The sequence below is a fragment of the Coregonus clupeaformis genome, chromosome 10 (assembly GCF_020615455.1).
Source record: "Coregonus clupeaformis isolate EN_2021a chromosome 10, ASM2061545v1, whole genome shotgun sequence".
NCBI lineage: Eukaryota > Metazoa > Chordata > Actinopteri > Salmoniformes > Salmonidae > Coregonus > Coregonus clupeaformis.
Genome location: NC_059201.1, coordinates 51,770,908 through 51,785,665, shown reverse-complemented (window position 1 = coordinate 51,785,665; position 14,758 = coordinate 51,770,908). Strand labels below are relative to the sequence as shown.

General features: G+C 43.1%; 1 protein-coding gene across 2 annotated transcripts in view; it reads right to left on the bottom strand.

The window, feature by feature from the left end:
* Positions 1 to 14,758, bottom strand: part of LOC121575531 (disks large-associated protein 4-like) — a 250,935-nt gene that overhangs the window by 8,861 nt on the left and 227,316 nt on the right. For both annotated transcript variants that reach the window (XM_041888691.2, XM_041888692.2), the window contains exons 8-10: positions 4,351 to 4,793; positions 3,527 to 3,624; positions 1,591 to 2,105 (exon numbers count right to left, since the gene is read on the bottom strand). In XM_041888691.2, the coding sequence (XP_041744625.1) occupies positions 1,591 to 2,105; positions 3,527 to 3,624; positions 4,351 to 4,793 (1,056 nt within the window). The remainder of the gene's footprint in view (positions 1 to 1,590; positions 2,106 to 3,526; positions 3,625 to 4,350; positions 4,794 to 14,758) is intronic.

The window sequence follows — 14,758 nt, the reverse complement described above, 5'->3', positions numbered from 1 at the left end:
CTTCCGGGTTAAAGCGGGCATTGTGTCAAGAAGCAGTGCGGCTCGGCTCGGTTGGGTTGTGTTTCGGAGGACGCACGACTCTCGACCTCCGCCTCTCCCGAGTCTGTACGGGAGTTGCAGCGATGGGAAAAGACTAACTGCCAATTAGATAACACGAAATTGGGGAGAAAAATTGGGTAAAATCACACACACACAAAAAAAAGGATTGAAACCCTAAAATGGGCTAATGGTAATAAACTATTCCCATTGCTACTGATGTGTATCAGGTCTTACTGTACATCCATTTCCACACTGTTTCAAAAACAACAAGACAGTGTTCTGCCATGTACTGAGTAAATACTTGGTACTACCATCTTGAGATAGATGTGGTTGTCTACACACTTCCCCCTATTTGTACAACTAAATTGAATGCTAGACTGCACACAAGGGAATCTGTGAAAAGGATTTGTCACACAGGGAGATACAAGATGATTTGTGAGGGAGAACAACCTTATAATGTAATGTTCCTGTTAAAACAGGCTAACAGCAAAACATGCCAACAACGTTGCTAAAATGAACCCAAGCTAATGTGGGGTGTCTAGACTAGAGATGGATGTTAAGGCCATGTCAAAACGACTCCATAGGGGGGCAACACGAGAGGATTACAGTGTAATGGACAGTGTTATCCTCTTTAAAGGCAACCCTCTTAGCATCCATAGATACTTGAGTCTTCTTCATCCAGTCTTTATGACATGGTTTTACTGCTGCTTCAAAAGTAGAACAAACATCTGTATTGGTGAAATCTGACCACTGGATGATGAGGTTATGGCATTGAGATTAAGAGCCAGCAGAACAAGGTATTTATATGGTCCTGCAGTAATCAGATTCAATGTCGACTCAATCCAGCCAACAGTGAGAGAAATGCACGGGCGAGCACACATACACTGTGCACGCGCAGATACACACATGCGTGACCTTGGCTTGTTCTTGGTTTGGTCAAGATCTTCTGATATAGCGTGTATGCTTGACTGAGATGTTGTGTCAGGACTGTGCAGTGTGTGTGTGTCTGGCCTACTCTCTTGTGTGTGCTATGTCAGCCTGATGTTGAGGCGCTAATATAATCTGGGTCTGTTATCCAGTCCAGAGTAGATTAGTGTAATTCTGGGATTACAGGTCTGTCTGTGTGTTAACTCCAAGTATTACCGCCTCATCCACTGCAGGGTGTGTGTGTGTGTGTGTGTGTGTGTGTTTGTGTGTGAATCCTGTGGTTGAACCCTACTTCCAAGCTTTGAACCTTTGGATCAGGTCAGTTCAGGTCAGACCACTTTGTAGATCAGTCCATCTGCATGATGTGGATGTTAGTGGGGGCTCGTTCCAAAAGAATAGGCTACATTATGTTCTCAGAAATACTTTGCGTAGAGTTGAGTTACGGAGAGGTTTGTCCTGGAGCATAGTCTATTGTCAGGGTATGACCTACTTTCTGATAGGTTCATGATCATTATGCCTGCACAGGAGCAAATGTTTTCAAATGAAAGCTGTCAATGATAGTTCTTACTAGGGCAGGCAATTTCTTTATATGTACTGCAAGAATAGAACGATTAGTTGTCTTACCCTCCTCTGAGAGCTGGTTGTCTTTGGTCTCTTGCTCCATCTGCTGGCACCAACCCTCCATGCGGCCCGTCTCCGCCTGCAGCAGCTTGAGGAACCAGTGGCCGTCCCGCCGGCAGGCAGGGCCAGGAGGGGGCACCGAGTTAGGGTTCCCGCTGCCGCCATTTCCGTTCCCGCTCTCCAGCCAGGGGTCCGGAGGGGGCAGGGACGAGGGGTCCAGGGCCGGATCCATGCTCTCGGAGAAGGAGTCGGAGGAGTCGGACCGTGTGGTGGAGCGGTTGAGGATCTGCCGAAGCGGAGGTGGCGACGTACTGGTGTCAGTGGTGGGATTTGATCCGTTGCCCTTGCTGACCTGGCCGCCGCACGGGGGCGAGTCCATGGATTGGCAGGCACTGTTGACCATGCTCTTCTTCTCGGCGGCTGGCTTGGCGTGGGAGTTGGTGTGCGAGTTGATGGGAAGGTCCTGTCTGTCAGAGTCTGTCTCCTGCTTGGAGGCCATGCTACTGGAGTGACTGAGCCTGAAAACACACACAAAACAGTGAGAGAAAAGAAAGTGGTCAATGCTCCAATGTCGATGGCAAAACAGACAATGCATCTCTAATAATATTATTCTGTCAAGACAATGGATAAGTATAAGTAAACTTTGAGAACCAGAATGTGCCTGCAACCTAACACCATCCTGCAATCGAAAGCTAACCAAAGTCAAACCAACCCCAACTGCTTCTGTAACTGAGCCAACCATCCAAAACAAAGACCAGAGGACAAAATATGACCTAGCCTTTTCCTGCTACAAAACAAACCAAGGAATGTTCTCAACGCCAGGCACTACATCCCCTACTGATCAATACAGGTATAAAAACAGAAGATGGATATCGATCACAGTGCAGCGTTGCCTTGTCGACATGATGCGGTGGTGAACTCAGCTTGGAGGCAGTAGACAGGAGACACAGAACATAGCCTAAACCATAGAGATGGATAGAGAGCATACCACACAGTTGACTACATTAAAATGGTGAAAGCCCTCCATTGCGTTGCACATGCCATCGCAGTCTTTTGTGGCAAGTTCGATCTCTATCTATCTCTATGACTCATCACATGTACGGGAAAAGGGCTTGGCTGAGGAATGGTATGGTAGCGCAAACCCTGACCTTTGTCTGACCTTGGCTACAATGCTACCTTCCCATTCAAGTGATAGAACAGGAAACACCAAACAAGGTCATCTGTGGAAATACTATGGATACTTGGCAGTCCGAATATCCATGGTTAAGAATAGGATAATAATAATACTAATACTAATAATACTAATAATACTAATAATAATAATATGGGAGGGGGATAAAGGACATACTTTAATTGTTGGTATGGGGTGCCAATAAAAAGCATTGATGTTTTTATTAGAAATAGAACTAGGAGGTGGTGTTTTGAAAAGGAGTATGTTTAGGTGGACATACCGGTATAGAAATACCAAACTCACAGTTTATGTTTGAGTCAAGTTAAACAAAGCTCTGTGTTTAGGCTCTGTCTAAGATATCAACTGATAAAGGCCACATTCAGATGTATTCATATAGTGAGAGAATTTTGACAACCAACTGGTACTCAGCATGAAAACTAGGAGGGGGGTCAAAGAGAGGGAAGCCGAGTGTAGCATGCAAGGACTTCCTGGCATTAAAATATCACGAAACGATGTAAACTACATGACAATGACTACGCTACACAACTACAGAATGACTTTCAAATGTCGAATGAGTCATTGTAAAACAGCTTATGTAAATATTGTATGCTCTTGGCAACATAACAGGTGTGTTAGTTCTCACATTATGTACATTTTCTCAGTGTCTACATCAAAATGGCCCCTCAGAGATTAATATATTTAGGCAACATTGTATTGTGTGGCGCAGAAATGAACGGGAGTCACGAACGGGACAGGAAGTGCACTTACTGCCAACCGTCGTCCGCCTGGATTCCGATTGACTGGAATCTGGTCAATGGCGTTGTCGGTGTCTCCTCTCGCTGGGCTTCCTCCTGAATGCAGTCAACCTAACAACCAATCAAAAAACAGTCTTCAATACAAAGCATTTGTCACCTGGAAAAGGTTGATTCTGGTGGAAAATGTGTGGTGTTCCAGTTCATATTTGTTGCAGTCGATCTGCGCGTCTCAGAAGATTACTACTATATGTCATTTTTATGTGGTTCCAGAGACAGTAAACACTTCTGCAGGCATTGTGAGATCTGACCATTTGCATCGCGCAAAAAAAGAACTAGCTGCCTCATTCTAGACAGTAATAAAATAAATAATAATAATAATAATGAAGTGAAAGCATAATGTTTGCCTCAGGCAAGGATGGGGAGTACTCATTTGAGTTTTTCATTTTCCAGATGGCACTCTTTCAAAATACAAATTCAGCAAGCCCCATATGAGCTGTAAGCATAAGAAAAATCCATTTTGAATTAGTGCAGTACACTGTTTGGTTATTCTTTAAAATGATCAATGGTTAGGTTAAATACCCTCCAGCAGCCCAATGGTTGCACATCAGTCCATTGCTGGACCTAAGCCATACTACCAAACACAGACACTCTTACTCCAGCTTTTTACCTCAAACAGTAAGAAACAAAACTGTGATATTACTGACTCTAATGAAACGTTAATGACTCTACTGTAACACAACCATAATGTCACTGACAGTACTTTAACGTCACTGACGGTACCGTAATGTCACTGACTATACCATAACGTCACTGACTAAACTGTAACGGCGCTCCAACCTGTATCCCTATGGAGGAGAGCTTTCTCCGGGGCACGATGTCCGCTCGTGGCTCCTCTGCTGTCAGGCTCCCTCTGTTGGCGCCCGTACTCAGGGGTTCATGCTGGAAGTCATTGGTGTCAGTCCCGGTGATGGTGTGGTGGACGGTGGTGGCAAGGGGTTCCCGGTGGGTGGCGACGGGGACGGGGATGGGCCGAGGGACACCCCGAGCCAGGCTGTTGGCGCGCGTGCTGTCGAGGCTGTCGGAGGAATTGCTGTGGGCCTGGCTAGACAGGCTGGTGATGGTCTCACTGCGGCGGTCGCGCTCAGACTGGTGATCCAGGTAGGTGTCCTGGGCCGACTCAGTGCTGCTCTGCACCGTCACCGAGATGTAGGGTTTGGATGTGGTGCGGGGCGGCACGGGCGGGGGCGCCGGCTTCTTACAGGTTGTGATGCATGTGGAGACTGGAGAGGAGGGAGAGAGAGTTTAGAGTTTTAACAAGTCTTTATTTTTCAACAATGATATACCGTAAAGCTTTGAGGCTTCAGAGAGAGCAATTCCTACATAGCACATGGAGTGGCGTCAGCGTGAATTTTGAAGACCGCTGTACAGTCTGTTCATTGCGTACCAACAAAACTATTGTCAGGAAAACGTCACCAACTTTAATATAAGATAAGATACCTTTATCTCCAAGCAGAAATAAACACACCAAATGCACACTAGATTAGCGCGAAGGAGGAACGCCCGCACCAACAGGATTATTTTAAAAGCGGATAATTACATTTACTGGCACACTGAACATACAGTACATACTGTGCACATACTGTTCCACAGGTGGTTAGCATAAATCGCATGCTTCAAACTCCAAATTGCGAATCAGTCAATCAAATCATTAAGCCGCGTAATGCAATTGCATGTGAACAGGAAGTACAGATCACCACCGGCTGACTGCTGAGTGTAGCCTATGGAGCTTTCCCATAGCTCAATGAATAAGACAATTGATTCAAATAATTCCAGCCCAGAATGCCTAGCCTGATCCCAATCCCACGCTTCAGGTGATCAGACAGACAGACAGACAGACAGACAGACAGAGAGAGAGAGAGAGAGAGAGAGAGAGAGAGAGAGAGAGAGAGAGAGAGAGAGAGAGAGAGAGAGAGAGAGAGAGAGAGAGAGAGAGAGAGAGAGAGAGAGAGAGAGAGAGAGAGAGAGAGAGAGAGAGAGAAATTCCTGGCAATGGAGGACCAGTACCAGAGAAGCGGCTCCAATGGAGTGACTGACCATTCAGAGAAGCAGGTGTGGTGTGCTGTTAAATAGCTCCGGTCCTGTTTTTTCAGACTGTCTTTGTTTCTCCTTGGCTGTCCCATCGATGCCCCCTCCACTGAACCTCCACTACCTTTTCAGCCAAAACTGCCTCAACTTCATCCCAAGTCGACCGAGACTTTCAATCTCCATCATTTAAATGTTTTGTTTGTTGTTTTACTTTTTATGCACGTTGAGATTATTTGAAAAGTATTTTTTTGTATTAACTATTATTATATCTGTAACCCAAGTATGCCTAGAAGGCTACGTCTGTTATGTTTGGGCATTTATTTAAGAGGACCACAATGAAAATATGTTTAACTTTTTTGTGTCATCCTCGATGAATTTAAATGCATTATCCACATATCTGGTTGTATTGTGTTTTAAATGATCAAATAAATCTATCTATCCATCCATCCATCCATCCATCCATCCATCTATGGCAGAGTAACCGCCCTGCTACACTATAGCCATCGGGCGTTCGGCAATGCCATCAGCCATCAACCATTGAGGGAGTGCTTCCTTTGAAATCAATGAAAGCTGCTATACTGCCTGCGTTGCATTGAGTCCAATGGCAGTGTCCAAGCTCAAGAATCGTAGAGGTTCTATCTGGGTAATTGAAATAATGAGAAATAAAGTTGATTTTGGTTTCTGGTGTAGCAGGTAGAACGTCAAATGGACACAATGCTGATGGCGACCCAACGCGACGAGTGTCGTGTAGCTGAAGTGTAAGCAAAGGGCTGTGGGATGAAGTAAAGAGAGAGAGAGAGAAAGAGAGAGAGAGACGAGAAACATTCCCAGCTGAATAAAAGGAGGGTGTTGTGTGCGATCTGTTCTGCTACATCAGCATTTAACTGCGAAGGCCAATTCTACTCATTCCCCTCTTTTTCAACAGAATGGTGACATACAGTACAGTACATGAGGGAGATATTAAGAAAGATACTGTTGGATCTCCAAATATTATTCTAAAAAATGTTTTACATATCATTTAGCAGACACTCTTATCCAGAGCAATTAGGGTAAAGTGCCTTGCTCAAGGGTATATCGATAGATTTTCACCTAGTCAGCTCGGGGAATCAAACCAGTGACTTTTCAGTTACTGACCCAACACTCTTAACTGCTAGGCTACCTGCCGGAGTTCCTATTGAATATTTTCATTATAGGAACTCCATTCCCAACCACGGCTTACTTCACGGCACACTAATGCTTTTCTAACAACATTTAATAGTGACTTATGGTTTAAAAAAAACTCCAACTTTTTATGTCATGATAACTAAGCTCTGTGACCCACAATTGGAGCCCTTATGTATGTAGGCTGTGTGTGTCCCAATCGACAAGGATGCTGCCTTTGGATTGGGACACAGCCATAGCTTTAACTCACCACTGTATCCCACATGTGTTGGAGTACAAGTAGGCTACATTAAACCACTTACTGATGCAGACTAGCTCAACACACTATTATATTTTACATTTCAGTCATTTAGCAGATGCTCTTATCCAGAGCGACTTACAGTTAGTGAATGCATACATGTTTTTTTGTTTTTTTCATACTGGCCCCCCGTGGGAAACGAACCCACATCCCTGCTGGCCAAACCCTCCCCTACCTTGGACGACGCTAGACCAATTGTGCGCTGCCCATGGGTCTCCCTGGTCACGGCCGGCTGCGACAGAGCCTGGACTCAAACCAGGATCTCTAGTGGCACAGCTAGCACTGCGATGCAGTGCCTTAGACCACTGCGCCACTTGGGAGTACCACAGCTTATTGTGAAATAGACAAATTACTTATTCGAAATTCGTGACAGGCACTCAGAAAAGTCATTACACGATATTCAACACAACGCATTTCGTGTGTATTACACTATTTTCTTTCTTCATAACGCATTCGTGTACATTACACGAATTCCAATTTGTTGTGGCTAACGTTAGCTAGGCTAGCTAGGTGGCTAAAGTTAGCTAGGCTAGGGGTTAAGGTTAGGGTTAGTTAACATGCTAGCTAAGTAGTTAAAGGGTTAGGTTTAGGAGTTAGGTTAAAGGGTTAAGATTAGGGTTAAGGGAAGGGTTAGCTAACATGCTAAGTAGTTGCAAAGTAGCTAAAAAGTAGTAAGTAGTAAAGTAGCTAATTAGTGAAAATGCTAAAGTTATCCGTGATGAGATTCAAACACACAACCTTTGGATTGCTAGACATTCACATTATACACCTACCCATCCTCCCCAACTACTTCCCTCCTATCATTTCTGTCTTAAGTAACCCACTGTCTTTATCTGTGATTGAAATGCACTGTATACAAAATCGTGTACTGCACACGGAAACATTTCCAATAAGCAATTAGTGTCTATTTTACAATAATCTGTGATACTGGGTTGGACTAGCTACATACACAGAACAAATGCCAGTCCAGTACTGCAGTCACTCTCTTGTCTCTAACCTCGTCTCATAGTGTATCAGTATAGAACAATGGTCACTCTGTTGCAGAGGCTTGACTGGCTAAGTGAGAACATGGAGATAAAATTGCCTCCCTCTATGTAATGCATTCGTTGATGAAGATCACACATTGACTCAAATTGGTCTCAAATAATGTCAAACAATTTTACGCTAGCATCATGCTACAGACGACTGTGTGGTGGGTCTATTTTGAGTGTTCGAAAATTAGCATAGCTGCCTTTGATAGAGGACATTTCCTTCACAAAAAACGCCAATGTTTACTGTAGCTCAAAAAATAGCTTTGACACAACTGTGCTTCCTTGTTTTCCACTCCTTATGGAGCTTAAGGCAGAGTGGGAGGGGATACGCAGCAGGCCTTTGGAGTAGAATTAGTAGGGACATTGGCTTAGTAATAGCCAGGGGGAGCTAGCTAGATAGCATTTTGGGGGTTGGGGTGGGCAAAGGTCCAAGCGTACCAAAAACAAATTATGTCCACAGGAATTTAACCACTGCGTGTGCTTACGTCACCACCCCACAAGACAGTGGATTTTGTATGAGGACTTTCCAGAGAGAATTCCTTTGGTGTGTCCTAAGATGGATATGGTCGTGTGTCATTTCTATATGACTTGTGGAGACTCGAATGACCATATTTGAATAATATTTGAAAGTGGAGATGGATTTAGCCTGGTGTAATTCTATCTACCCAGATATGTTAATTATCCACCTACATTAGTTGAATTTCCTCAATGACAAGCAGTTATAGTTAAAGGCTAGCTGTACCTGTAACAACAAGCACCTAGCATGACACATATAGGCCAATGCCATGGCACATCACATTTTGGACATCTAGGCAAAACTGGAGCCAACTGTCATCAATCAACAATGCTAATAGCCATGACCTCCTTCTAGCACATTTCCTGAGGCGATTCCCCAAAATGTTTTACCCTTGGCCTAAAGGAAACATGTAGGACTATGACAGCTCTTTTCAAAACAGCTCAAACTTGGTACATTTTACATTTATAGTCATTTAGCAGACACTCTTATCCAGAGTAACTTACAGTTAGTGAGTGCATACATTTTTCATACTGGCCCCCCGTGGGAAGCGAACCCACAACCCTGGCGTTGCAAGCGCCATGCTCTACCAACTGAGCTACAGGAGGCCGTATGAGGCTGGTCTTTCCTTCGAGACAGTATTTCAAACCCTAATATTGTTATGTTAATAATATCTCCCTATGACTGTACATCTCAAGTACTCTATGGGGGCCTGCTTTATAAAAACCCTAGCAGCAGCTTTTTAAAATCACTAGCAGCAGCATAAACATGCGAGGGAGCTCAGAAACACTCCAAACAAAAGATCTGTTGTGTGGCTTGATCCACAGACAGCTTTAGTCTCAATGTGTGTCGCGACCTCACCTAATTAATGTTGCATGTATACCAAAACTTCTGTACTTTTTCGATACTAGTACATGAAAAAATGGTTCGGTACTAGAATTTTTGTTACTTTCGGTACTTCTGTCAAATGTGTCTCACATAGTCTACTGATTGAGAGAGGATCAAGTCTCTCTATCGGCGCAGCTGATGATAGCGCGAGAGCACCATGCCTGCTCCACTTTTAGCCTGCACTGGGAGTCTGGGCTGCATCATGTTAGCTCCCCACCACAGGAGGCTGGTGGCACCTTCATTGGGGAGGACGGGCACATGGTAATGGCTGGAGCGGAATAGGTGGAAAGGTATCAACAACATCAAACACATGGTTTCCATGTGTTTGATGCCATTCCAATCGCTCTGTTCCAGCCATTATTATGAGCCGTCCTCCCCTCAGCAGCCTCCACTGCAGTCCCCACTCTTGCTGCAAAGAAGTTAACATACTTGAATAATGCAACACAGCATGTAGAAAAGTTGAAACTGTTAATTACTGTTCGCAAAACAAAATGTCCATTACAGGCTAGAATAATTTACAATGCAAGAAGATACATGTAGCTTCCATCTTTGTAGGCCAACTTTCCTTGTTAGCTTACTGCTGAAGCTAACATCAATTCACTACCCTAGTACCTTGTTTGTGATAATATGCAAACCATAACGCAAAATATTGCTGATTTCAAAGCTGACTGTCAGCAAAAACTTTATGAATTCACTTTGTGTCCTCTGCATTATGTCTCTCCCAGTCAAGATCATCTTCACTAGATCCTTGAACTGACTGTGTGTGAATGATGGCATGGGTCTTAAAGAGACAGTGCACACTTTTATAAAAGAAGAGATTGCTCGTTCTATGCAAATGTTGTTGATCAGTACAATAAAATAAGTCTCAAATGGAAGGGAAGCCGATTATTTTTCATCTGTTGCCCCATGAAATCAGCCAAAACAAGCTCCGTAACAATGCATGCACACACTCCTATTGAATATGCATTCACCTGTATTGTGTGAATAGGCCTTGGCTACATCTTCATTTACCCAGTTGTCAATAGAATATAGATTTACCATTCAATTAAATTATTACAATTATGTGGTTATGTAGCTTGATTTTCTTTTTACAAAAGTCAAATGTATTGTATGATTGTATAATTGATTCATTAATGCATACATAAAAAAAATAAAACATGTCAAATGTAATGATATTGAACTCAAAAGATCTGTATGGATCAAGTGCCATTCTGGACTTTTGCTAATACGCCTTCTTTCTTTTGCCGTGGTATCGTTTTGGTATCAATTACCGTGATGGTATCGAGCATCTTGATAGTAAACCTGGTATCGAAGTCCAAATTCTGGTATCGTGACACTACACCTAATGATACACTCACATGAACTCACTCGCGTCTTGCTGTAAAGCACCAAGCTGCCTTTCGTTGCTCCATCAAAGTACAGGCTAGCTAGGTTACAGTTGAATGGTTGAGCTGGAACTACTAAGGCTTGTCTCTAGGTGAAACTACAGGCTGCAGCACTGAGAAACTGTACGCCCTTGTATCACTCCAAAACCACAGACAGTTCTTTACACAAGTCTTAGTGTAAAGAACTGCAAACTTTCCAAGTCTTCTCACTGTAAATGTAAGGAACACAGCTAAAAGAGTATCCAGAGCAAATAAATTGTCTTGCACAAATGGTACATGAATCCCTATAGCAAGGTCAAGTGCAAGAGGGGGCCTTCACTTGGAATGCAACAACAACACACAGAATGTTTGAAATAGATAGGTTTCACATTGACAATGAACATACCAGCATGATGGGATGAACCCTGAATGACGAATGCTCTTCGGAATGCTTTGGCTTTCACCATTCCATCACTATTAGCATCAACAACACTATACGCAGTTGCGTCTTTCTCTCCCCACTACAAGTTGCCTCACCTCACATATCTAGTTCAAAATGGTGCCATCACATTTTTTCCCACAACAGTAGAGCTTTTAGAACTGTACAACAACGGCAAATAGCTTGTGTAAGGACGAGTATAAGTACACATTTCGAATGTCGTCATCCATCTCCTCATTGACATACCACTGATACCATAATGAGTAACTACCGTGGTTGGGCCCCAGGAAAGAGTTTCCTAAAGAGAGACAGGAAAGCAACACATGCTGTCAAGATGTACTGCCATATCGACCGCTGTGAGTTGTTGATTCCTTTGTTAGGTAGGTAGTGTTTGTCATATGTATGGGTCTGTCGGTCACACTTAATATTGCAAAGACCCTATACCAGAGTAAATACCTGGGTAATACATTATAATCTATGTAATTACCCTGTAATAGGATAGAAGTAAATGCTCTTATGGAATGCTTACCATTTTTGCACACGTTTTAGAAAATGTATTTAAAACAGGTAAGCACTATGTACAATAACTGCTTGTAGGTTGGTGCAAGGTAGTTAAGTAAGATTATATGACATAAATTATGTAAGACTAGGCCTATATGAGAAAATATTCCCTCATAGCTACCCAGGAATAAGACTTTTGTAAATTATGCAAAGTGTTGCCCTGCTGTTTAATGCTATACTTGACATATACTGTATCCCCAAGCTTCTGACAGACATCCACGCCAGGGGAAGATAGTGCTGAAGGGGGACCAGTGACCACTGCCTGTCTGCCACATCTAATAACAGAAACGTTGACAAGGCTGAAGGGGCTTGTCGTCGCAATGGCAGCTATGTGACATGCTGGCTCCACTCCAGATTCCAGTCTGTATGTTTGTGCGTGCGTGTGTGAGAGAAGCAGTTTGGATACTTGCCCTGCCCTATAGGGCTCCAAGTGGCATATTATTCGTGCACAATTCCAAACAGTCTGCACAGAATTTATCCTTGGGTGAAAAACCTACAAAATCTGCTATTCTTACAAAAAACCCTAACAGATGGAAAATCATAAATGACCTCCTCTTCTCAGATTACACAGGAGATTATTCATGTTGGTTTACATGGTCATTGAGGTCGTGGGTTTTGGATTAGCATATAACCTACATCAGGCTAGCTCTGTGACAAAGAGATGGGTACAGGTGTAGGGAAACATCTCGAGAAGGGAAAAAAGGGTGCATCTCAGTGGTAGCTTCCTGTAGATGTCTTCATTAAGCCATTTGCACATGACATAAAAAAAATGGACAGGTGAAAGCAATTCTCCGGAAGGCATCCTCCCCTGTGTCTTCAGATCAGTCAAGATGAAGGAAAGGAGGCAAGGAGAGGAATCCACTTGAGACTTTTGAGATGCACCCAATTAAAATGTGAAATGTGTGATCTCCTACCGACAGGGGAAGAGAGTGCAGCTGTCTCCAGAGTACATTTCCCTCCCAATTTCTGGCTATTACGCATAAATCACTCACACACACACACACAACATAAGACTGCCAACTAATCTTTTCACCACTTACAGTTGAAGTCAGAAGTTTACATACACTTAGGTTGGAGTCATTAAAACTCATTTTTCAACCACTCCACACATTTCTTGTTAACAAACTATAGTTTTGGCAAGTCGGTTAGGACATACTTTGTGCATGACACAAGTGATTTTTCCAACAAAATTGTTTACAGACAGATTATTTCACTTATAATTCACTGTATCACAATTCCAGTGGGTCAGAAGTTTACATACACTATGTTGACTGTGCCTTTAAACAGCTTGGAAAATTCCAGAAAATTATGTCATGGCTTTAGAAGCTTCTGATAGGCTAATTGACATCATTTGAGTCAATTGGAGGTGTACCTGTGGAGGTAGTTCAAGGCCTACCTTCAAACTCAGTGCCCCTTTGCTTGACATCATGGGAAAATCAAAAGAAAATCAGCCAAGACCTCAGATTTTTTTTTTGTCCTCCACAAATCTGGTTCATCCTTGGGAGCAATTTCCAAATGTCTGAAGGTACCATGTTCATCTGTACAAACAATAGTACGCAAGTATAAACACCATGGGACAACGCAGCCGTCATACCGCTCAGGAAGGAGACGCCTTCTGTCTCCTAGAGGTGAACGTACTTTGTGCAAATCAATCCCAGAACAACAGAAAAGGACCTTGTGAAGATGCTGGAGGAAACAGGTACAAAAGTATCTATATCCATATCGACATAACCTGAAAGGCCGCTCAGCAAGGAAGAAGCCACTGCTCCAAAACCGCCATAAAAAAGCCAGACTACGGTTTGCAACTGCACATGGGGACAAAGATCGTACTTTTTGGAGAAATGTCCTCTGGTTTGATGAAACAAAAATAGAACTGTTTGGCCATAATGACCATCGTTATGTTTGGAGGAAAAAGGGGAACGCTTGCAAGCCGAAGAACACCATCCCAACCGTGAAGTACGGGGGTGGCAGCATCATGCTGTGGGGGTGCTTTGCTGCAGAAGGGACTGGTGCACTTCACAAAATAGATGACATCATGAGGAAGGAAAATGATGTGGATATATTGAAGCAACATCTCAAGACATCAGTCAGGAAGTTAAAGCTTGGTCGCAAATGGGTCTTCCAAATGGACAATGACCCCAAGCATACTTCCAAAGTTGTGGCAAAATGGCTTAAGGACAACAAAGTCAAGGTATTGGAGTGGCCATCACAAAGCCCCGACCTCAATCCTATAGAAAATTTGCGGGCAGAACTGAAAAAGCATGTGCAAGCAAGGAGGCCTTCAAACCTGACTCAGTTACACCAGCTCTGTCAGGAGGAATGGGCCAAAATTCACCCAACTTATTGTGGGAAGCTTGTGGAAGGCTACCCGAAACGTTTGATCCAAGTTAAACAATTTAAAGGCAATGCTACCAAATACACTCAATTAGTATGTCAACTTCTGACCCACTGGGAATGTGATGAAAGAAATAAAAAGCTGAAATAAATAATTCTCTACTATTATTCTGACATTTCACATTCTTAAAATAAAGTGGTGATCCTAACTGACCTAAGACAGGGAATGTTTACTAGGATTAAATGTCAGGAATTGTGAAAAAACTGAGTTTAAATGTATTTGGCTAAGGTGTATGTAAACTTCCGACTTCAACTGTATGTGAAGCGACCATATTTTCCTTGCACTTAACTCCTTTTACTATTTAACATTCAAATACGCCTGCTGCTTCCCTAGTCCTTGTTTTGAAGTTTTCTTCCAGCCTGTTGCTGGCTTTGCTCACCAAGCAATCATTTGAGTGACCATGCTCATCTGACCTCCAAACCAATTTCGTCCTATGTCCGTAACCTCTATGTCAGTGTGGCATGTATACAATAGTGTGAAGTTATTCTGAAAGTTTCAACGAAGTGACT